At 50.7% G+C, this 22876-nt stretch overlaps 1 protein-coding gene across 1 annotated transcript in view; it reads left to right on the plus strand.

Moving 5' to 3' along the window:
• The first annotated feature begins 424 nt into the window (after nucleotides 1-424).
• TRAF4 (TNF receptor associated factor 4) overlaps nucleotides 425-22876 on the plus strand; it is a 54271-nt gene continuing 31819 nt past the window's right edge. Inside the window, exon 1 of the mRNA XM_069226205.1 lies at nucleotides 425-1124. Coding sequence (XP_069082306.1) covers nucleotides 982-1124 — 143 coding nt within the window. The 5' untranslated portion in view covers nucleotides 425-981. The remainder of the gene's footprint in view (nucleotides 1125-22876) is intronic.

Here is a 22876-nt window from a genome sequence, read left to right on the forward strand (position 1 = left end):
GTGCTTTCTGTATGTATAAAGCATGCTTGCCGATGGTATGGTAATAAAGCGCATAGTTTCTAAATGTCACAAGAAATACTGGATGACATAAGCGGCTCATAACCGTACACGTCATGTTCTTTATATAAGACACATTAATAAATAATGCAGCTCCTCCATTGATTGAAATCAATAATTCATACTTTATAACCATGAATTATGCAAAAATAAATTCGTGGGTATGGCATAATTCCTGAGAATTAGTGCTTTGGAAACCGGCGCGCACCCGGTTGTGCAACATTGCCAGCATCTGTCCTTCATGCAAACAAAGGGGACGGCGGGCGCTAGGACCCGGCGCTCCGCCCCTCCGTCCTCCTGGGGAATGCCAGTGGGCGGGGCAGCTCCTGCCCTGAATCCCGAGCAGCCGAGCAGTGCGGGGGGAGTCAGTCCGGAGCCGGAGCAGGGGAGGCTGCGTACGGAGCGGCTGGGGCAGGGAAGGGGGAGTCAGTCCGGAGCCGGAGCAGGGGAGGCTGCGTGCGGAGCGGCTGGGGAGCAGAGCCCAGACAGGGAGGGGGACTGAGACCCGAGAGAGGAGAGCCCCTGTCCGCGGGACGCACACCCCGAGCAGAGCCTTGGGGGGCGAGAGTCCCTGGAGGACTCAGCCCTGGGAACTAGAGAGCCCTGAACAGGGGCCCTGGGGGAGTCGCGGGACAAGGAGGGTTGCAGGAGACCTGTGCACGAGCGGCGGGGTCCCACAACGGGAAGATCGGGGCAGAGCCCTCGAGACGAGAGGGCTGGGGAGCGCACCAGAACCAGCTGCAGGTCCAGGCGAGAGACCCCTGAAGCTGGAAGTGCCCCTCAACCCCGGGGCTGGGAGAGGGAGCAAGGACCCGGGCAGACCGACCCCAGGGGCAGGAGGACTGGAAGCGACCTGGGGAGGACTGAGCTCCCCAGAAGTGAGTGTAAAGCCCCAAGAGCCTCGCACACCCGGTGCCCCCGAAGATGCCCGGCTATGACTACAAGTTCCTGGAGAAGCCGAAGCGGCGGCTTCTGTGCCCGCTGTGCACCAAGGCCATGAGGGAGCCGGTGCAGGTGTCCACCTGTGGGCACCGCTTCTGCGACACCTGCCTGCAGGAGTTCCTCAGGTAAGTCTGCGCTCAGTCCTTGTTACCTGTTTCACAGTTCGTGGGGGACAAGCCAGGGCAAGTGAGCCGACGAGCCCTGCCACAGGGTGGTGGGGCCCCTGCAGAATGTGGGGAGGGGCTTTTGGTACCCTGCTAACTCTTTCGCTTGAATTGGATGCCCTCTCTTGCCACCAGGGCTGCAGGAGCCTGCTTAGCACCAGCTCCCAATACACTCAGGCAACTTATTCATGTGGGCAGGGTGCGTGCAGAGATGTCCCTGCACGTGTTGCGTGGCATACACCAAAACGGGCTGTACAACAGACACCGCAGGAGACCTTTAAGTTGTCAGAAACTTTAGCTGTTGCATTCGAGGCTCACACCAACCACTCTTGGCAATTTATGAAACAGTTAAATAATTAGCTCTCGCGCCAGAAGAGAGGCACATGTTCTTCCTCACTGAGACGCGCATGCAGTTCTTTCTACCAGTGCACCCCAGCATCTGTTTCTTTTGTGTTTTCTGGAGATCATGCACAGCTCCGCCAGCGCACGTCTATTGAAGCCTGCAGCGTCTTTATTCCAGAACTGGGTCCTTACGTAGCACTACCGATCCTTCTTTACTCACTCAGCTCCGATAATGTACCCCAATCTCGTTTGCAACTACCCCTTCCTCCGCTAATTCTGTACTGGACACAAACACAGTGCTTTCGGACTCCTTTCACCATTAAGTGGCTATTGGTGGCCCCAAATAGCGCTCGCTCCATTGCACCCCAATCGTTGCAAAAGCATCGTTTTTAATCCCTGGAAACTCTACATTGATCTGCCCGTGCACCCCAGTTCTTGTCTTCCCTACCGCGTCATTTAAGTGCCCAAGCGCACATCCATCAATGCACTTCAACACTGCCCCCGAGCCCCTCGGGTTATTCCATCACTGGATTCCACATGTAGTGCTCTGACTATGCGTCTTAATTAACCATTACTGTTTGGCCCCTGTCCTGGATATTCCAGTTTTGGGTCCATATTCCAGCGCTGCCAATGTACCTCATTCCTGGTCATCTGCATCGCATTCTGGCAGTACTGGGCAAGGCGCAGTGTGCCCGGGTCTGCTCAGCCCTGGAAGGAGCAGAGTACAGTGAAGTACAATTGCTTGCAGATGACAGTCCCGGGACAGGATGTGTGCTGGAGTGGGGGTCGGAGGGAGACACAGGCTACATTGTACACGGAGTGCCGCAATTTTAACGCATTAGCAAGCTACTCATTTGTGTGGGTGGGGGAGGGCCGGGTCTGCTGTGAAACTTGCTACTGGGAAGTTATGGTTACTGCACTCGTGTGGAAGTCGATTTAAATGCCCTGGTACGATTCACTGGTGCTGTTGGTTCACATCCTTTGGCATGTCCCCATTTCCTGTTTATTGCACTTCATCTGATGCCAAGCCCTACTTTTAGTGCATGTGTGTTTCGGCATCTTTTCCTACAGTGCATGCGAGTTTCATTTTTTGACCCTTTTGTCGGTGCAGTAGTCATTTTACAGTTTCCGCCCTTTTCCTGAATGATTACTACCAGGTGCTTGTCCCTCTTGGAGGCGTGACCTCCAGGAACTGTTTACACTATTGGATTTGATTGGGACAGGTCACTGTCAGGTAGGTACAGTACCCTGGGACGGGACACGGCGTGCCAGAATTGGACTACAGAAGGGCACGGTATATGCGAGGCGGCCTTCAGAACTGGAGATAGCGTTTCAGTTGTAGGAGCAACATAGCGTGGACATAGTGCTTCGGACGAGGCCTTCAGAAGGGACACATATGTGGTCTCCACATCTGAACACGATTTCCAGAACTGTACAAGGAGAAACAACTGTTTTTATTTACTCAGTGGATTCATTACGATGTAAACAAGGTTTTCTTTAATTTGTAAGAGTTGCCGCCGTTGGCTATCTCCAAGGAACATGGTCTCGCGATCTTGTGAAAAGCTCGGAGTACCTGGTGGAAGGTGTGTGTGTGCTGACAGCGCTGTATGGGGGAGGGGACTAGAAAACCTGCGGTTTTGTGTACAGTAAGCTCACGTTTCCAGTTGCTTGTAGTCCACTATCATTCTCAAAATCTCTCCCCCGTATGCACACCACGTTTAACCACTGTCAGTCACTCACTCTCTCTGTTTACAACGGTAGCCTTTAACTCTTGGCCTTTCACTGTGTCCTCTCGAGATTCATCTGCTTCTTTTTGCGTAGTTACCCTTTGGCTGTATACTGGGTTGCATTCTCCTCGTCCACCTTTGTCAGTTTTCTAAAATTACGCCAAGGATTTTTTTTTAATCTGCTACCTCGGGACAGCTCGCTCTTTCCCCTCCAAACTCCCGGCTCTGCTGCAGCGCCACATATGAGTGCTTTGAAGCGCACTGGGCCTCGTCACCCCCTCCACCAGCTGCATGGATTGTGCTTCTGAAGATGATGACAAGTCTCCCACGCGTGAAGTTGTCTGAGGGTTCGTGCTTGACGGAGTATCTCTCACCTCTTGCCAGCACCCGCTTGGGTGAACTAATGACCCCCCTCCCGCCCCCAACCACTTGTAAAACGACCATTGAACCAAAACACCTTCCCCCCCCACTCACACCCACCACTTGTAAAACGACCATTGAACCAAAACATTCCCCCGAAATCAGGACGGGATACCCTGGGTCGGCGTGTCTCTGCACATTTCTGAAATATTTCAAGTAATGGGCATTTTATGACATTTCGTGTAAAAGTAAATATTGATGGGATTCGATTCTGGAGGTTTCGGTAAAGCGTTGCACAGTTGTAGAGATGCTGTGCAAATGCTTCAATTTCACGGACAGTTTGCTTAAATACTTTATCTGTGTTGTGAGTCCGGAGTAGGGAAGAAAACGCTACCTGGGGTTCAGGTAGACCTCGGCTGCCTGGGGCTCGCTGGGTGGAGGTTTCAGGCACTGGCCTGAGTCAGCAGCTTGCCCCACCCGTGGCCGTGCCAGGGGCCCCGCAGCCTCTGCCCGCTGATGTCTCATGCTGAGCTGCACCTAGCCCCATCCGGCTGACCAGGCCGCCCCGCAGTGCATCATGCATCATGGGGTGTAGGGTACGGTGTGGGGGATCGGGGATCCCCCACACCGTACCCTACACCCCATCCGCAAGGGAACCCTCATATGCTGTAACGCGGAGCAGCAGACCCCTGCCCACCCAGCTGCTGCTCCTGCCCACCCGACCCGGCGGCCTGCAGACCCCCCGGAACTTAGCCCCGCCACGTGTCCTATGGGCCCTGGTCGACAGGTGGGGACCAGTGTCTGCTTTAAATGAGCCCGTCGTCTGGACTATTTGCATTTCCCGTCGTTCCTCCCGGCGCAGGTTATTCAAATATTAATGCCGTTCAGTGAATATTTCTCCGCCCCTCCCTGTCTAGCCGCTTCTGTATTGACCCAAGTCCGCCTTCCTCTCCCCCCCCCCCCCCCTTGTTTTCCCTTCCTGGTGTCTTTCATCGCTTCCTTTGGGGATTGTGTTTGTACTTGGGGTCATTTCTGGGCCTACTTTGTCACGGGCGGTAATTAGAAGGGAACAGGGCGTGTACACGGCATTTGTCACCGTGCCAGCAGTGTGCACAGCGCTTAGAGGCAGCACACGCGTTGTCGCCGTGAGTGTGTGCAGCGGTGTTTACCAGCGCCGGCGGTGGAGCCGTTTCTACCAGCAGTGTCTGCTATGAGCGTTCACGGTGTTTCCCGGACATGTACACATTGCTTCTCCGCAGCGCGGCCCAGCAGTGTGCACACTAAGTGTTGTTAGTCAGCAGTGAGAGCTGGGAGTGTACACAGTGCCACGGCATGCACCCACTGAATACCAGCAGCGCTTTCAGTGTTCAGCTACAGTGTGAGCCAGGCACGTACACGGCGCTTGCCAAGCGTGCACACTGTAGATGCAGTCTGGGCCAGGGCTGTGCACGGTGTATGTCCAGTTTGTGTGCAGATAGCGTTGCAGAGGTTTACACGGCACGGGCAGCTTGACTAGCTAGTTTAACGGGTGGTTACTGTGGCTGCATGCGCCGTGGGCCAGGAGTGCATACCGTGCACCAGTGGCATGCATAGGGTAATTACGGACAGCTTGACTAGCTGGTTTAACGGGTGGTTACTGTGGCTGCATGCGCCGTGGGCCAGGGGTGCATACCGTGCACCAGTGGCATGCATGGGACAGCTTGACTAGCTAGTTTAACGGGTGGTTACTGTGGCTGCATGCGCCGTGGGCCAGGGGTGCATACCGTGCACCAGTGGCATGCATAGGGTGATTACGGACAGCTTGACTAGCTAGTTTAACGGGTGGTTACTGTGGCTGCATGCGCCGTGGGCCAGGGGTGCATACCGTGCACCAGTGGCATGCATAGGGTAATTGCGGACAGCTTGACTAGCTGGTTTATACGTGGTTACTGTGGCTGCATGCGCCGTGGGCCAGGGGTGCATACCGTGCACCAGTGGCATGCATGGGACAGCTTGACTAGCTAGTTTAACGGGTGGTTACTGTGGCTGCATGCGCCGTGGGCCAGGGGTGCATACCGTGCACCAGTGGCATGCATAGGGTGATTACGGACAGCTTGACTAGTTAGTTTAACGGGTGGTTACTGTGGCTGCATGCGCCGTGGGCCAGGGGTGCATACCGTGCACCAGTGGCATGTATAGGGTAATTGTGGGAAACAGCGCTCCCACAGGTCACACTTTGCTTCGCATGAAAGGGCCCCTGTTGGGGCTGAAGGTGGCATTGAGTAAGCAGGGTGTGGCGAGATATATCCGCGCAGTGCCCGAGGGGCCGAGAGGGACAGGACATCCCCTCACTCAGTCCCCAGGGCTAGTGTCGTAGGGGCGACTTCTCCCATAGAGGCACTGGCTGCAGCAGCCACGGTTATCGGACGCGTGCTTGCAAAGCGGAGTGGCGAAGCCAGCTCCTTCCCAGTGCCTCGAGACCCCTTCACTGCGCCAGTGAGTGTGATATTGCATTGCCCATTGTGGGGGTACAGGCAGCAGTCGGCAGTACAAGGGCGCATGCATTCTGACAGACTTCTGTGCCGTGGGGGGGGTGTATCACTGCTGCACTGCATGGGTCACTGGCACTCACTGACCACTGGTTAGGCACAGCTGGCAGAGGGCAGTGTGACACAACATGTGCACCATAGAACTCGGAGACCACCAGGAAGCCCACACCAACACCTGCTACATGCAGACCGACATTCGTTGGAATAATTTTTTTTCAAACTTTTAGCAATTACTTCACAAAATACCAACAGTAATAAATCAATTCAAAAGAATCTTCAAAAAGCTATTTACAAACATTTATAGAAACAATTTCATTAATATTTATTCAATAACCATAAACGATGTGACAGGATCCCTTCCTGCCCTAAACCTCCTTTGGACCACACAGGTGAACCGTACCTCACCTGTATCCCTGGGGAGGGGTGGCTCCCCCAACTTCACTGTTCCTTGTCCTCATGCTCAGAGTTCCGCCCCCTCTCCAAACACCAATCTGCCAAGGGGGTGTAACGGGGCAGCCAGGAGCGGGAGCCCCATGGCCACCCCAGCGATCTGGGCTCCCTACCCCTTAAGGTGGTGGGTACATCTGCAGGTTGGTTCAGGACTTCAGGATCCTAGCTCTGGTGTTATCCCGGGGCTACAGCCTTGGAGACCCCTCTGTTGGTTACTTTAGTACTTCTTATCCAGCCAAAAATTAGGGGAGTGGGTGGGAGAACACTGATCTTCGGTCTCTCTGCCGCCACGCTGTAGAAAGGCTGAGCCTTTTCTGGGGGACGCTTAAATACCCCCCCCCCCCCAAACCCCACCTGGTGCGCCACGACCAAACCCGGAAAACCGTCACCCCAACATCCTCCACAGCTAACTTACACCCCCACAGCTCGCTAAGCATGAGGGCGGAAGTACCCTGGCCAGCCCAATGCACAACTAGTGCAGGGGGTTTAGGCCACAGCGTCCCCGATCTCTAAGGGGCCACACTCCCCCGACCTCCCCATCTTGGGGAGGGGGCGGTTTTCCATCAGACCTGTTATCGGCACTCTCTTCCAGAGTTCTTTGCGCTTTTCAATATGTGGCCCCTGGAACCTTATACTTGAGTATACATGTCACGTGGCATCTATCCTGCTTAGAGTACACCTTTGTACAGTCACTTCACACCACGGTGCAAAGGGCATCCCCCGCCAAAATGAGTTTTCCATAGGAGGCCGCTGTGCACTGACTGAGGCGCGGGGTGACAGCTGTACTCCTGCCCCCTTGCTCTCTCTGGTTCTTATTCAGCGCTGAGCTCTGTGGAGTCGCTGCCCCTGCAGGCGAAATCACCCAGTTTCCGTCTTCCCCCGTTCGCACTGTCGGATAAATCTCCATATTTCTCGCTTTATCTCTGTGCATATATCTCTGCCTCTCTCTTTCCAAGTGCCTGCCTCAATGTCTTCCACAGTCTCTATCGTTCTCTGCACACACCTGCCCCTATTCCCGTTTCATCTTCTTATTTCCCTCTAGTTCTGTCTCTATGACCTTCTCTGTCTCCGCGTCTCTCTCTTGTATCTTTCTCGTCCGTCTCTCTGTGCACCTGTTTCTGTTTGCGCGCCTCTTCCTGTCTGCCCGTGTCTTCTAGCCGTAGCTCAGTGTCTCTCCGCGCCTGTCCTGCTTTCTCTTTAACCCCGCCCCCTCAGCCGCCAGCTCAGATTGCACCATGTATATGTTTACTGCTGGTAAAGGAGGAATTCGCCCTCAGTAACTCGCGTTTAAACAGGCCAGGCACATTCGATGAACCAATCAACCGAAGGATGCGCCACGTCATCGAGAATTCATCAATGTCACACAGCGCTATAAAATCGGCACTATTTTACACGAGAGTGACAGCAGTATAGACCAATTACATCTTGTAAAACTGTCCTCCGACCGCGGAGGCAGCTCTCTTGACAACTCCATGGCAATCTGAAGTATGCCATTGACCTAACATGCTCATTCACGGTGATGGCAAGCAAAGCCATTCACTAGCAGTCCACACTCTCGGCAGTGTCACTCGGTCTCGTGACGACACAGCTCCAGATGTACAAAGTTGAGCTCATGTTTAAGACACACCTGTGAAGATGTCCATTAATATAAAAACCGAATAGACTCGGCCCCGGCCACTATGGCTGCTACAAGCATGGATACATGACAGTGAGGAAAAAAAAAAACAAAGTGGGCAACAGACTTGACCGTTGGTGGAAAGTTTCCCATCAGAAGATGGTTTCAAGGCAGTGTGTCCTTTCAGATGCTGTGATTTTGAACTCTTGCTGCTGCCAAAACAAGAGCCTTTGTTAGACGGATAATGCCTTCTGAGGTATAATATGCATGATATACTGCATATACAAGGGAACATGTTAGCCCCGCTCATGTGCATTAAACAGCACAAAAGCTGTATAATACTTCAACAGCGCACACATCTCCTCACACTAACCTACCTCCCACTGCCATTCAGAACAAGTTAATGTACCTACATTACACCCACCTGTGCAAGTCACAAAGGATAATGCTCAACAAAATAGTCATCTCAGCCAATGGACAGCTATTCATCTGCCAGAACAAAACCAAAGGAACAACCCTATCCTCACATCCATCAATGAAAACAGTACACCACGAAGATCTTCGATAGCGTAGGAAACATCACATCCTTCCCTTTATCCACTACAGGAGATTACTAAAGAATACATTAAGGGCACTGACCAAACACAATGACACCAGATAACCATGACTCCACTCCCATCCATGAGAAACCCCAGAAAGCTGTCAGACGGTCACTGAGGCCAAACAAACTCTATAGGCATGTTAATGCTGGTAACTTAACGTGTACAAAGCACCCACATATCACCAATTAGAATAGCCAATTTTCACAATTCTTTAATCACAGACACTACCTTCTTCTGTTTGTGATTACTAGACAGAACAAAATACTATGCAGTCTTTCATTGTAGGTGGTGTGGGAGCTGGATTTGTGGCTTATTATAGCTGTTCTATATGAATATTTGATGTATTGGGTTGGGTGTGTGGAATCTGTTGGTCGTGGCTGCTGTTGGGCTGTCTTATATAAGTATACCCATGCTGCGATGGATGTTTGTAAGAGGTTCTGTCTAATGGCTCCCGTGACCAGTGCAAGCAATCCAATCTGCACATTGCAAACTGCACTCCTTAGTGAAGACTGCTCACTGTTGCTCCGCAGCTCCTTTCCACCACTTGGTCTTGGGTTCATTCTGTACATTCATGGCACTGAATGATCCCTTAGGATGCTCGTATTCTGCAGCCAAAAAATATGACTTGTGTATGAAATTGAGGGGGCCTGGGCCACAGAAATAACAGGAAACAGATGAGGAAACAGGCTGAAACGTGAGCGCAAAGGAGCACGGTGATGGTGGGATTGGGTGATGAGACTCAAGGTTGTTGGGGGTTAGACAGGAGTACCCCGAGAGAGACCTGGTGGGGGAGGGATTTAACAGCGGCTGGGTATACAGCCGTGCAAGAGGTGCAGAACGGGGGTAGGACAGTGGGCCGTCGGGGAGGACGCTCCGACATGGTAGCAGGTAGGAGGTTTTTGGTCTCACCTGTTCAATAGCCTATATGGTGTCTCCCCCATCTGATGTACAGCAGACTGGAAAGAGATGTTGTAACAAGTGTAACATGCATTCCATGTCTCATGCAACTCAAACAAATATTAAAAACGCATCTGGGAGGGTTTTGAGGCTTTCTCTGCCAGACCCAGCAGTGCCAACCCACCTCTCTAGCAGCACTGCCATCGATTACTCTCAGAATATTATCTTTAGAGTCTTAGATTGTCCCCCTACTTCCTACTAAACAAGTGGTTAAGTACTATCCTAAACAGCACCCTGAAGATTTAATCCCTATTCCTCAAAATCTTGAACTTTCTCTATTCCTCACATGAGAGCTTGTCCACCTGGGAGTCTGGGAGTACACCTTCATACTACACTAGCAGACCTTTGGGCAGCTGTGTCTTGAAAAATGTCTAATATTTATGGGCTATAAGGCCCCTCCCATAAACACACACAACTTTTTTCATCGTATAGTGTGTAGCATATAACAATTGAGCAAAACTATTTTCGTTGCTTTTAATTTGGACTCCTAAAGCATCTTTAGTCAGCAGTTCTTACAGTTTGGAGAAAGTGAATTCAGTGCTATGTATCCGCGTCTTTACACTCTACTCATACCTACAGGGTAATGTGGAGCACACTGACCAGTGCTTAATTTGTGCTTGCTGTTTCAGGTGCGGGGCACCGACACTTATTTTTGAGGCCCGGTACTTATTTTTCTGCCTCAAGCATTTACTGCGAGCAAAAGACACACATGGAACAGACGGAGGAAGAAAAAAAACAAAAAAAAGCATCATAAGAGTGAGCTGAAGGGGCAGGGAGGGTCTGTAAATGGATTGGAGAGGCCCGAGATGGCTTCAGGATTACGCTGCCTCAGTATACCGTGTTCGCACATTTAATTGCTGCAGCCGCGTGTTTAAGAGGAGAGCTTTGGACACCCGCACGTTTTTATTTACAAATTAAGTACTAACACTGACATACCCATGCAATGGCTGTACAGTACAGGATACGACACTTTTCCCTTCTTGGCCCAGGGAGCAGTTTAGTACCAAAGAATATGTGTGCAGTGCAACACGCGTACTCGCACAAGGCATGACGCACTCCTCTCTCGGGGAACCGCGGAACCCCCTTGTCTCTACAATACGGTGGTGCCACTCAAGACGTTGGTCATTTTTGGAGAAGGCCAAAGGGTCCTAGTGTGACCTCGTGTACCTCAGGGACATCTCTTTTCACTTGAAGGGGTGGAGGGGCGGTGGAAGTGGTTTATTCTTCAAAGCGCAGAATTTGAGACCATTTCCTTTAACCCCGAAGGCGGGTTCTTGAATGAACCCTTTCCCAGGGGAGGAAGGCGCAATAACAAACGAGCTTTCGAAAACCTGCTCTGATGTGGGGTGAAGGGTCAAGTTTAACTCCAGGAATCGGCTTGTTTGCTCTCCTCCCCGATCTCTGGGCTCAGGTTTCCTGCTGTAAACATGCTGTGGTTCGCGCCAGCGTGCTCCAGGGCCTGAGTGTCTCATGGTGGCCCGTGTGGGATGTGCGCTGTCAGTTTGGCTTACAAGGCACGACTAGTAGTCGGTGTCCGGGGCGGACCTGGGTGTATTTGTTTATTAGGATGGTTCTCGGAGGGGTCACCTGGGAGGCAGAGAAGGTGATGTTGGGCAGGAGGGTGGCCTGTGGAGATTTGGCTCGCGAATAAAAGGGGGGAAGGGTCTGAGAGCTTAATACATGAGTGGGGGAGAGGAGGGTTGAGGTAGAATAGCTGCAGCGGCTGAGAGGCAGTGAGAAGAGGGTGAGGGGAAAATAGCTTCTAGGGCAGAGAGAGCTGGATGTGTTTAGAGGGGCCTGAAGGTGGGGTGGATAGGTGGAACGGCGGGGGTGAAGGAATTAGAGGTGGTGAAGTCGATCTAGAGACACCAGTGGAGAAAGGTTTGGGCGGCGCAGGAGAGAGAGATTAAGGGTTTAGCTAGAGAACCGAGTGCCTGCCAGCTTCACAGTGGGACCTACAGACGGAGGCATCTGAGCTGGACCGGGCCCGAGGAAGGCATTCAGACTGCGATGGTGCTGGAGAAAGCGATGGAGGGTGAGGGAGAGGGGCGCAGATCAGCATTGGACAGGGGTAGGGTAGTGATGGCGAGAGATGGTGGGGTCGAAGCTGGAAGGGTGCAGAGATGGGGGGCAGGTGGAACATGGAGGCGGGGAGGAGAGAGGTAGGCGGAAGGGTCTTGGAAAGGTGGTGAGTAGAAATAGCTGATTGAGCCGGAGGTGGCGGGGGAGTGAGGGAGGGAATGGCGGCAGTGAACAGTGAGTGAATTGGATGCTAAATGGAAACGGAGGGAGGGGGCGCGCAGGGGGCTACATTACTAGGCTTGCCGGTACAGGCAGGTGCAGGATGTTGTCACTGAGGCGTCTCCATTCTTCCTCCCAGGCATCTCCTGCCATCTCCCCGGCGAGCGTGCCCGGGCCTGCAGCTTGGAAAAGATCCCGTTTCACTTTGGATTGAAATATCTAACGTTACCGAAGTTTTTCTTAGAAACCAGTGGCATAGAAGACCCGCAAAGTCACCCTATCTCTGTGGTTACGTTTGTCTCGAAAGCCAACAGTCTCCTGGTATAGCCTTGCTACTGCCCTGTGCGCGCGACGGACCCTTTACCGAATTTGTTTTGCGACTTCACACAAACACCCTCAATACTAGATGCTTTTGGACTACCTGGCCCCGAGGTATGAATGCCAGAGCCGGACATCTCTTGGGATTTAAGAAGTGCCATTGTGTGTTATTATAGGACAGGGGCTTTAGGCTCTTAATATTTGAAGAGATGTCATTGTACACGGGCCTGTTATTTGATACTAGTCGGTAGAAGGCGCCGACTGTTTACGCAGTGACATCTTGGATGGGCACGAAAGGGATGTGGTCTAGTTGCAGATTTGCTGGCCTTCCATCTTGGGGATGTTTCTTGCAGTCTCGGAGATGGGCTGGTGTGGAGCTCTGAGTAGTAGCTAGTGGTTGATATTAATTTAAACTCTGCCCGTCTTTCCATCACAATGTTGTGTGTTGGTGTGGACTCTCTCTAAGTGTGACCTGTATGCCCAGACTTCGATCCAGTGATCACTGCCACAGGAATCAAGCTATCCCTTACCAAGGAGGCCTAAATAGGCAGCACCGATCTGGATTTGCTTATGTTCTTATCTGGACGGGATTTGGCCCAACAGTTAGGGCTGGACTGGTCTTGTTGGACTGAGTTGCACATAGCTGGGCTCGGTCTAGAGTGGCACAGTGGGTGAACAACAGCGGCCTTCAATGGGGCTCTGAGCGATCGCCATTGCTTAGAACAATTCAAGCTAATTTAAGTTTTCCTTATCTTGTTTGTTTGTTCCAATCTTGACCGTCAAACAAAAAATCGTCTAATTTTGAACAGTATCACTTTATATCTCTTTGTCTGTAAATGTGCAAACTGTAAACATGTAAAACCTAGCAGGTGTCTTGCGATGTAAGACAGCCTATTGTTTGAGGGTTCTGAAAGTTAATTAGTGCTCTGGTCTTGGCTCTTGCACAGAAACATTTTAAGGATTTTGGGGGCCCTGGGCCAAACTTTGTTTAGGGGCCCCCTTCTTGGAAGAAGTCTGAATTTATTATGCATCTCCTATACATTGACACCCTTGGCGACCATGGTAGGATCATTGACATCCCTTTTCCTTGGCCAGTCTAGATCTGGGCCCAAACCTATAACAAATAGTCTGTCTGTGGCTCGCCAGCACCAGAGAACCAGATAAACTAGTTGGGTAAACAAGCCTGCGGCATGTGGTGCAATGGACTGGTGTCTCACCTTTTGGGCCAGTGCATACGGAGGGTGTAGTTTTTGTTTAATGCACCCCAGTCCTTGCTCTTTGAAGAACCGGGATTATGAGTGAGTTGGCACTAGGCTGTGATCTCACAAGTCGGGCAGCGTTTCCACGTGGATGGTGCAGTTATGAAGGGAACATATAATGTTTTTATGTACTGAACGTTGACATGTGGCGTACCCTCCTGGACCACACTGGCACCCCACCTTAACACAAGCAGTCTCCAGCTGGACTGTGCCAGAAAAGCAGAAATGTGTGGTGAGGCACCATTCAGGTATTCAGTGCTGGTACCAAGCTAAAGGGGGGCCATTGTTTACTGCACTCCCTCTGGCACTCCCTCTGCCATGTGGGACTGGTATTCAGAGTTAGATGGCACCAGGCGGTAACCACACCGGTCTAGCAGCAGCTCCATGCAGTCACAGAGGGAGCCCGTAATGCTAATCTTTACTGCACAGTAGGTGTCACATACTGCATAAAGGCAAAGGCTTGTGCAGTGGGCTGAGCCTGTGCACTTTAAATTGTTAAACGCCTACTGAATCTGCCCAGCATCGAATGGGTGTTCTTCTTTAGTCCTCATTGTCTCTTGAGTGGGGCTGGACAGGCGGATAGCCTGGGCTGGAAAAAAACAAAGTATGTAAACAAACTGCACATTTAAAAACTGTAGACCATTTATGACTGTTATGTAAGCATAATTAGGGGGCCCTGGGCTAGAGCCCACCTTGTCCATCCCTTAAAACGTCTTTGCTCTTCCAGTGCACCAGATTCATCAATCTGGCTGAGGTCAGGTCCCACCTCCTCCTCTTCTTCCCAGCACCTCTTTCTTGAGGTTTTCCTTTTACAATAACCACATTCCCTGCCAAGGCCTCCTCTGGTCTTTTCAGCTAGATTTACTTTGTATCAAATACCAAAAGTAGTCACAACCCTGTACTTTCTTGTGTGCTCTTTAATGGTCAAAGAGTTTTCTCTGCGCTCTCCCTGTAGGTCAATGGGTGTAGCGGGCCCGACTCTTAAGCTATAATGGGTCTTACCGTGCTCTGGGTATACCTCAATAGTGTAGTAGGACCTATCTTTCAAGCTCTGAGAAGAGTCATTGCACAGTCATTGTAATAGGTTAATAGGGGCACCCGTGTAATAGATGTGTTGGCTATAAGAAAACGGGTACAGTGAAGATTTCTATAGAAGTTAGTGGTGTTTGTTGGCTGAAGGGTTGATAGGTGTTGGGGGTCTGTGTTTTCTGGTATACGAGATGCCACTGAGTGTTGGATTTAATGCAGCCAGTCTGTCTCCTGTGGCGTAGGAGATGCCACTGTGTGCAGAGTACACGTTAATTGGTGCAATGAGGCGGTCTACTATGGCGTGGACACCCTGTGTGTTGGCTCTATGTTACTAAATGCAATAGGATTGTGTCTTATAGTGTGGGAGGTGCTTTTGGGTGTTGGCTGCATATTAATAGGTGATGTAGGGCTGTCTCCTGTGTTGTCTATATGTCTGTGTGCGCTCTTTGCATGTTATGGGATGCTGTCAATCTCTCATGTTATGAGGGAGCTCTTGTGTGTTGATTTCAAGTTAACAAGGTGCACTGGGGCTGTCATCTATGCTGCTTGTTAGTGGGGGCCTAAACTGGTGCGTAGATGTCACTGGGCGCTTGTTGTATTAGTGGCCGTGTCTCCTGAGGTGTGGAAGTTCTTGTCCTCTCACTCCGTGTATGGCAGCAGGCACTGCCCTTGTGTACTGCACGCTGCCTGTGTCCAGGGCAGCCTCTTATGGACGTGGGCTGCAGGCTAAACAAGGCAGGGTCTGTCGTACCTGCACTAACCCCTTTGGAAGGCTGCAGACTGCCGATCTGCCTGGGGATTTGTTGACACAGCATTAGACTGTACCAGTCACCCACCCACCCCCTCTGTTCCCTGCCAGACTCACTTCCCAAGGTGACCCTGCCCCGTGGCTCCCATGGCAGCACACCCTGAAGGTTACAGCCAAAGAGAGCTCCCCCAGAACTCCCAAAAAACCCTTACTCAGCACATTCTTTGCCCAGCCAAGTGGGGATAATTGTCCAGGCGTGCTGTGGGATTACAGTGTGAGGGCGCGGCGCGCCCCCGTCGCCACTCCTTCCTCGCTCAGCTGTGGGAAGAAGGAGCGCCGAAGACCTCTTTGTTTAGGTCTGGCGATGCTGGGACTGTGCCAATAACCCTCGGTGTGGCTTTGTCCTGCAGCTGTGCTGGCATGCAGTTCTCTGAGCAGTTTGTGTAAGGCTGTGCAGTGGATTTGCACCTCTCCAAGAAGCTGGTATCTGGCTGTGTGGTGTGACTGTGTTGGACTGCACCTCCCTAAACATACCGGCGCTTGTGCTGCAGCTGTGCGCGTCTCTGAGGGGGTTACATCTGGTCTACACTCTACCTCTTTATGTAACTGTCATCTACCTGCATCTCCCCACGATGGATACAGCTGCTTGTGTATTTGATTTTTTTTGTCTGCCTTTGTCTTTAAGAAACCTCTGCCTGGTGTTATTTTCCAGCTGAGTCTGTATTTCTAAAGTGAGGGCTGGGCCTGGCTTTGTACTGCAGCTCTGCTTGTTTCCATTGTAGTTGTGCCTGTATCTCTGAAGTGAACCTATGTCTGGCTGGGTACTGCAGCTGTCCTGGCACCACTCCAGTGAACCTGGGTACTGCAGATCTGCCTGTATGTCTTCGGTGACCGGTGCCTGGCTGGGTACCGCAGTTCTATCTGTAACTACTGCAGTTCTGCCTGTATCTCTTCTGTGACTTGTGTCTGGCTAGGTACAGCTACTCTGTATATTCCCACTGAGACCCGTGTCCGGCTGTGTGCTAAGCTCTCCTGGCAGCTCTTCCGTGAACCTGTGTCTCGATGGGTACTGAAGCTCTCCTGGCACCTCTCCCGTGAACCTGTGTCTGAAAGAGTACTGAAGCTCTCCTGGCAGCTCTCCCCTGAACCTGTGTCTGGATGGGTACTGAAGCTCTCCCGTGAACCTGTGTCTGAATGAGTACTGAAGCTCTCTCGTAAACCTGTGTCTGGATGGGTACTGAAGTTCCCCGTGAACCTGTGTCTGAATGAGTACTGAAGCTCTCCTGACAGCTCTTCTGTGAACCTGTGTCTGGATGAGTACTGAAGCTCTCCTGGCAGCTCTCCAGTGAACCTGTGTCTGGATGAGTACTGAAGCTCTCCCGTGAACCTGTCTCTGGATGGGTACTGAAGCTCTCCCGTGAACCTGTGTCTGGATGAGTACTGAAGCTCTCCTGGCAGCTCTCCTGTGAACCTGTGTCTGGATGGGTACTGAAGCTCTCCCGTGAACCTGTGTCTGGATGAGTACTGAAGCTCTCCCGTGAACCTGTGTCTGGATGGGTACTGAAGCTCTCCTGGCAGCTCTCCCGTGAACCTGTCTGGATGGGTACTGAAGCTCTCCCGTGAACCTGTGTCTGGATGGGTACTGAAGCTCTCCCGTGAACCTGTGTCTGAATGAGTACTGAAGCTCTCCTGGCAGCTCTCCCGTGAACCTGTGTCTGAATGAGTACTGAAGCTCTCCTGGCACCTCTCCCGTGAACCTGTGTCTGGATGGGTACCGAAGCTCTCCCGTGAACCTGTGTCTGAATGAGTACTGAAGCTCTCCTGGCAGCTCTCCCGTGAACCTGTGTCTGGATGGGTACTGAAGCTCTCCTGGCACCTCTCCCGTGAACCTGTGTCTGAATGAGTACTGAAGCTCTCCTGGCAGCTCTCCCGTGAACCTGTGTCTGGATGGGTACTGAAGCTCTCCTGGCACCTCTCCCGTGAACCTGTGTCTGGATGGGTACCGAAGCTCTCCTGTGAACCTGTGTCTGAATGAGTACTGAAGCTCTCCTGGCAGCTCTCCCGTGAACCGGTGTCTGGATGGGTACTGAAGCTCTCCTGGCACCTCTCCCGTGAACCTGTGTCTGAATGAGTACTGAAGCTCTCCTGGCAGCTCTCCCGTGAACCTGTGTCTGGATGGGTACTGAAGCTCTCCTGGCACCTCTCCCGTGAACCTGTGTCTGGATGGGTACCGAAGCTCTCCCGTGAACCTGTGTCTGAATGAGTACTGAAGCTCTCCTGGCAGCTCTCCCGTGAACCTGTGTCTGGATGGGTACTGAAGCTCCCCGTGAACCTGTGTCTGAATGAGTACTGAAGCTCTCCTGGCAGCTCTCCCGTGAACCTGTCTCTGGATGGGTACTGAAGCTCTCCTGGCACCTCTCCCGTGAACCTGTGTCTGGATGGGTACCGAAGCTCTCCCGTGAACCTGTGTCTGAATGAGTACTGAAGCTCTCCTGGCAGCTCTCCCGTGAACCTGTGTCTGGATGGGTACTGAAGCTCTCCCGTGAACCTGTGTCTGGATGAGTACTGAAGCTCTCCTGGCAGCTCTCCCGTGAACCTGTGTCTGGATGGGTACTGAAGCTCTCCTGGCAGCTCTCCCGTGAACCTGTGTCTGGATGGGTACTGAAGCTCCCCGTGAACCTGTGTCTGAATGAGTACTGAAGCTCTCCTGGCAGCTCTCCCGTGAACCTGTCTCTGGATGGGTACTGAAGCTCTCCTGGCACCTCTCCCGTGAACCTGTGTCTGGATGGGTACCGAAGCTCTCCCGTGAACCTGTGTCTGAATGAGTACTGAAGCTCTCCTGGCAGCTCTCCCGTGAACCTGTGTCTGGATGGGTACTGAAGCTCTCCCGTGAACCTGTGTCTGGATGAGTACTGAAGCTCTCCTGGCAGCTCTCCCGTGAACCTGTGTCTGGATGGGTACTGAAGCTCCCCGTGAACCTGTGTCTGAATGAGTACTGAAGCTCTCCTGGCAGCTCTCCCGTGAACCTGTCTCTGGATGGGTACTGAAGCTCTCCTGGCACCTCTCCCGTGAACCTGTGTCTGGATGGGTACCGAAGCTCTCCCGTGAACCTGTGTCTGAATGAGTACTGAAGCTCTCCTGGCAGCTCTCCCGTGAACCTGTGTCTGGATGGGTACTGAAGCTCTCCCGTGAACCTGTGTCTGGATGAGTACTGAAGCTCTCCTGGCAGCTCTCCCGTGAACCTGTGTCTGGATGGGTACTGAAGCTCTCCTGGCAGCTCTCCCGTGAACCTGTGTCTGGATGGGTACTGAAGCTCCCCGTGAACCTGTGTCTGAATGAGTACTGAAGCTCTCCTGGCAGCTCTCCCGTGAACCTGTCTCTGGATGGGTACTGAAGCTCTCCTGGCACCTCTCCCGTGAACCTGTGTCTGGATGGGTACCGAAGCTCTCCCGTGAACCTGTGTCTGAATGAGTACTGAAGCTCTCCTGGCAGCTCTCCCGTGAACCTGTGTCTGGATGGGTACTGAAGCTCTCCCGTGAACCTGTGTCTGGATGAGTACTGAAGCTCTCCTGGCAGCTCTCCCGTGAACCTGTGTCTGGATGGGTACTGAAGCTCTCCCGTGAACCTGTGTCTGGATGAGTACTGAAGCTCTCCTGGCAGCTCTCCCGTGAACCTGTGTCTGGATGGGTACTGAAGCTCTCCCGTGAAGCTGTCTCTGGATGGGTACTGAAGCTCTCCTGGCACCTCTCCTGTGAACCTGTGTCTGGATGAGTACTGAAGCTCCTTTGTATCTACAACAGTTCTGCCTGCACCTCTCCAGCGAAGACTGACTCTGCTCCTCTCTCCGCTAGGGTCCGTGTCCTCCGGCTCTCTTCTCCGGTTTGGGAGTGACCTGCATACTGATGTCACTCAAGAGAGCATCACCCTGACCTGCAGGTCCGCATTACTCTCCTGGGCGCCTCGTCTGATAAGCCGTGTGGTGTGGTCGAGAGTGAGGCTTCTGATGCTTGTGACTGATAGTGTTTCCATTATAAACTGTCTCCTGGGTGTGCCGCCTGACCTCCACTGTCCTGGGTGTTGTTTTTCCGGACATGCAAGCCCGTCCTGTGTGTCTTGGTTTCTAGTGTAGCCCGAAAGCATGGATCTAACACAGTTGTAAATCAATAGTTCTGGGAGCTGGCACGTTTAACTCACCTGAGGCCTGTTTCAAGCCTGAAACAAAATGGGAGAGAGCAACCAATCCCAGCTGTAAGAGGCTTCCGGGGGAGGCAAGGAACGAAGGGGACTACCAGGCAAGGGTACGCATACTTTGAGGCTTCAAACCGCGGAAACATTTTAAATACCCTTCCATTTTAAAAGTGTTTTATTCCTGGGTGTGCTGTTGTTTGATGTAAAAAAAATAATTCCTCCTGACTTTTGCCAAAGAGTGCTTAGATTGAATCATTTGTTGTTACTTTCTGAAACAAAGCGAAACTTTTTTTAAATTTTAAAAAAGTTTCTTTTGGCTGAAGGAGGTTGTGTGATGACCTTTGACTCTTACCGGGCTCCAGTTAGTGATTGTGAGTGGATAGGTGGACTCGGAAGTCACAGAACAGCCCCCTCAAGCCTCGGCGTGGAGGAGGGCGGAAGGAGGTCTTGTCCAGGTGACTGTTCCTTTTTTAGGGTAGAGCCTGCATGGCATGCGCTAGCGCATGCGTATCGCTTGCGAGACGCTGTAGTAGTTAGAAAAGGGCTGAGAGCCCTACCCATGTCACGTCCGTGTCTTTCATTGGTTCATGGGTTTGCCTTTTAAAACCTGCTTGCTTTCCTTAGCGGAAGGCATGCGTGTCATGCCTTTTCTGGTGATTAGCCCTCCTCGAGCGCAGCGACCAAGTACTGAAAACATACGAGGCTCGCTGTTTTTCGTCCCGTTTGTGGACTACTTTTTTTTTTTTTCTTTTTTTCTTTTTTTTTTTTTTTACAGCGCGATCTTGCTGGGCAGAAGTAGAGTGCTTTGCATGAAATCGACCCTGAGACCGTTTCTATTTCCATTTCCATTTTTTAGCAGTGCTCGTTTTTTTTCCATTTAATGAGACAAGAAAAGTCCGGTTGGGAGTTTACAACTGCTAATAGCTCTAACTCGGAGAAATGCAAGACCCTTTGCATTGCAAATGCTTGTTTATTTTGGTCACAATTCGTTATTTTATTTTTTATTTTTTTAAAGTACATAAACATTGAATAACTTTCACAAATCAGTCCAAAAACAGTAAAAAAACATTATGGAAATGAGTAAAATATGCAATAAAATACAAGATGAAGAAAATGGAGAAAGAAAAAGACATCAAAGAGCAAGAAACAAAATGTAGTACCATAATCACGGTTTCAAACATTGCTAAAGTGAATAATACAATAAGAATAAGAAATGTAAAAAGAAAGAAATGTATACCTTCAAGACTAAAATCCCTAGTGTAAACCCATGGACATCAAGAGTGTAAACTCTACCCACGTTGATCGTGAATCTATTAAAGGACCCCATACATGGTTGAAGTGGACCGAATTATTCAGTTTATAAATCATTTTCTCAAAATTAGCCACATCGAACATATCTTCAAGCCAAGAATGAAGTTTCGGAATAACTTTGGACCTCTAGAAATGTAGAATGATAATTTTTGCTAAACTAAGAGCCGTAGAGAGCCACTTAAAGGAATGAGCGGACATGGGTGGCAATACTGACGTATCATGTAAAAGTGACAAATGGTTTGTAAGAGAGACATTTATAAAAATAAAAAAAGGGTGTTTTCAGTCTGAAGCCAAAAGGTATGAATGTTGGGACATCCCCACTATATATGAACAATATCACAACCTGAAGTCCCACAACTCCAACAAAGTGAGTCAGGACTTTGTCAGCTAAATATAACTTAGATGGGGGCCAATGGCAATGATGTAGTATTTTGAAATTATTGTAATTTAAGGGGAGAGTCCTTTAGCTCTTTATTGCAGCTATCTAGGATAGCATCCCATTCCTCATCTTCAAAATCCACATTCAAACGTGTGGACCACAATGATTTTAAATTATGGGAAGTTTCAATAGAAAATGAAGAATCAATAAGAATGACGTAGAGATCAGAGACTGTACGCTGGAAATGCTTCCAAGTATGAATATATTGTGCAATTGGAGAGTGAGATGTTATGTCAGGACTTTTTGTCGTACTTGGAGCAAAGTTGAATGTATCTGTGAAGGAGAGATGAAGGCAAATCAAATTCCTGTTGTAAGCTGGGAAATGGCTCGATAAAATAAGATGGCAAAAATACATCTGATATCCAGCGTGTTTTATGTTTAATCCAAAGAGGCCAAAAGAGTTCAGATTCCTTACATACAATGTCAGCATTATCCCATAATGGAGCTTCATAAGGGAAATGAGGATGAGTGTTTGTAAGCTTATGTGCTTTCTGCCATACTTGTTGTGAAGAATGAATAATAGGATTTATGGAATTCATGAATTTCAATCCAAATCAGATCGAAGAATGGATTGAAACACATAACGGTGTATTCCTGTGAGTTGGTAGCATGTAAATAGATTGAGCCAATTGCTGTGCGATCCAGTAAAATTATGAAGGACTTTGCTCTAGCTCAAACTCCCACTGCACCCTAGTTCATTAAAGTTTGGCGTACCCTTCTGATGTGGACATTAGACCCTCACTCGGGACTCTCATTCTCCAGGCTAAGATGGATGACTGGATTCATGTTAGGTTCCAGGTGAAGCAGTACAAGGTGTCTCCCAGGAATGAGCTAATTTATTTTGTATATCTCGAACAGCAGAATTGAAAGCGTGGGCATAGTGCTCTTGAAAAGCACCATCCGTAGTCTGTCAATTTATGCGCTGTATGTTCACGCTCGGGGACCCTGGCCACTGCGTGCCCGACAGCCAAGCTGGTAGTGGCAGCGGACGTGGGTATTTGGGGCTGCCTGCCCTGGCACTCCTGTGACTGAAACCTTATTCTCTCGTGCCATAGCTCAGATTATGAAGGCCCCCATTGGGCCCTGTGCTTGGAGCGCTTGCAATCCCTGTTTAAGTGACTGCAGTGCCGCCTGCCTCTCCCCCAACCAGTTTGAGATCTTGAATGCAGTTCTGTTGGCGTGACTGCCAGTTGTGTGAACAATTGGAGACCTCCTTAAATCCGTCTGCCTTTTGTGTGACCAATTGGAGACCTCCTTACTTCCTGGTTAGAGTCACTAGTGCAAACTTGTCATTCAAGCAGGCGGAGGCCTCCCTTCTGGTCCTGTTGGAGAGGAAGTTCAACTTTTTTTTTACACTAAGCCCAATCAGGCTTCTGCAAGGGACATGTCACAGAAACAGTTGTAGCAAAAGCAGTCCAAGACTTTAGGGATACCCTGCATAGCAGAACAGTAGGAGCACTGATACGGTTATATCTGTCAACTTCTTTTGACACCCTATGCCACTCCTCCCTATCGCAAAGACTCAAAGCAGTTGGCTCAGGGGGAACTGTGCTCACCTGGTTTGCCCCCTTACTTTCGGAACTTGAGCTGTAGCCATGA

The sequence above is a fragment of the Pleurodeles waltl genome, chromosome 3_1 (genome assembly GCF_031143425.1).
Source record: "Pleurodeles waltl isolate 20211129_DDA chromosome 3_1, aPleWal1.hap1.20221129, whole genome shotgun sequence".
Lineage (NCBI taxonomy): Eukaryota > Metazoa > Chordata > Amphibia > Caudata > Salamandridae > Pleurodeles > Pleurodeles waltl.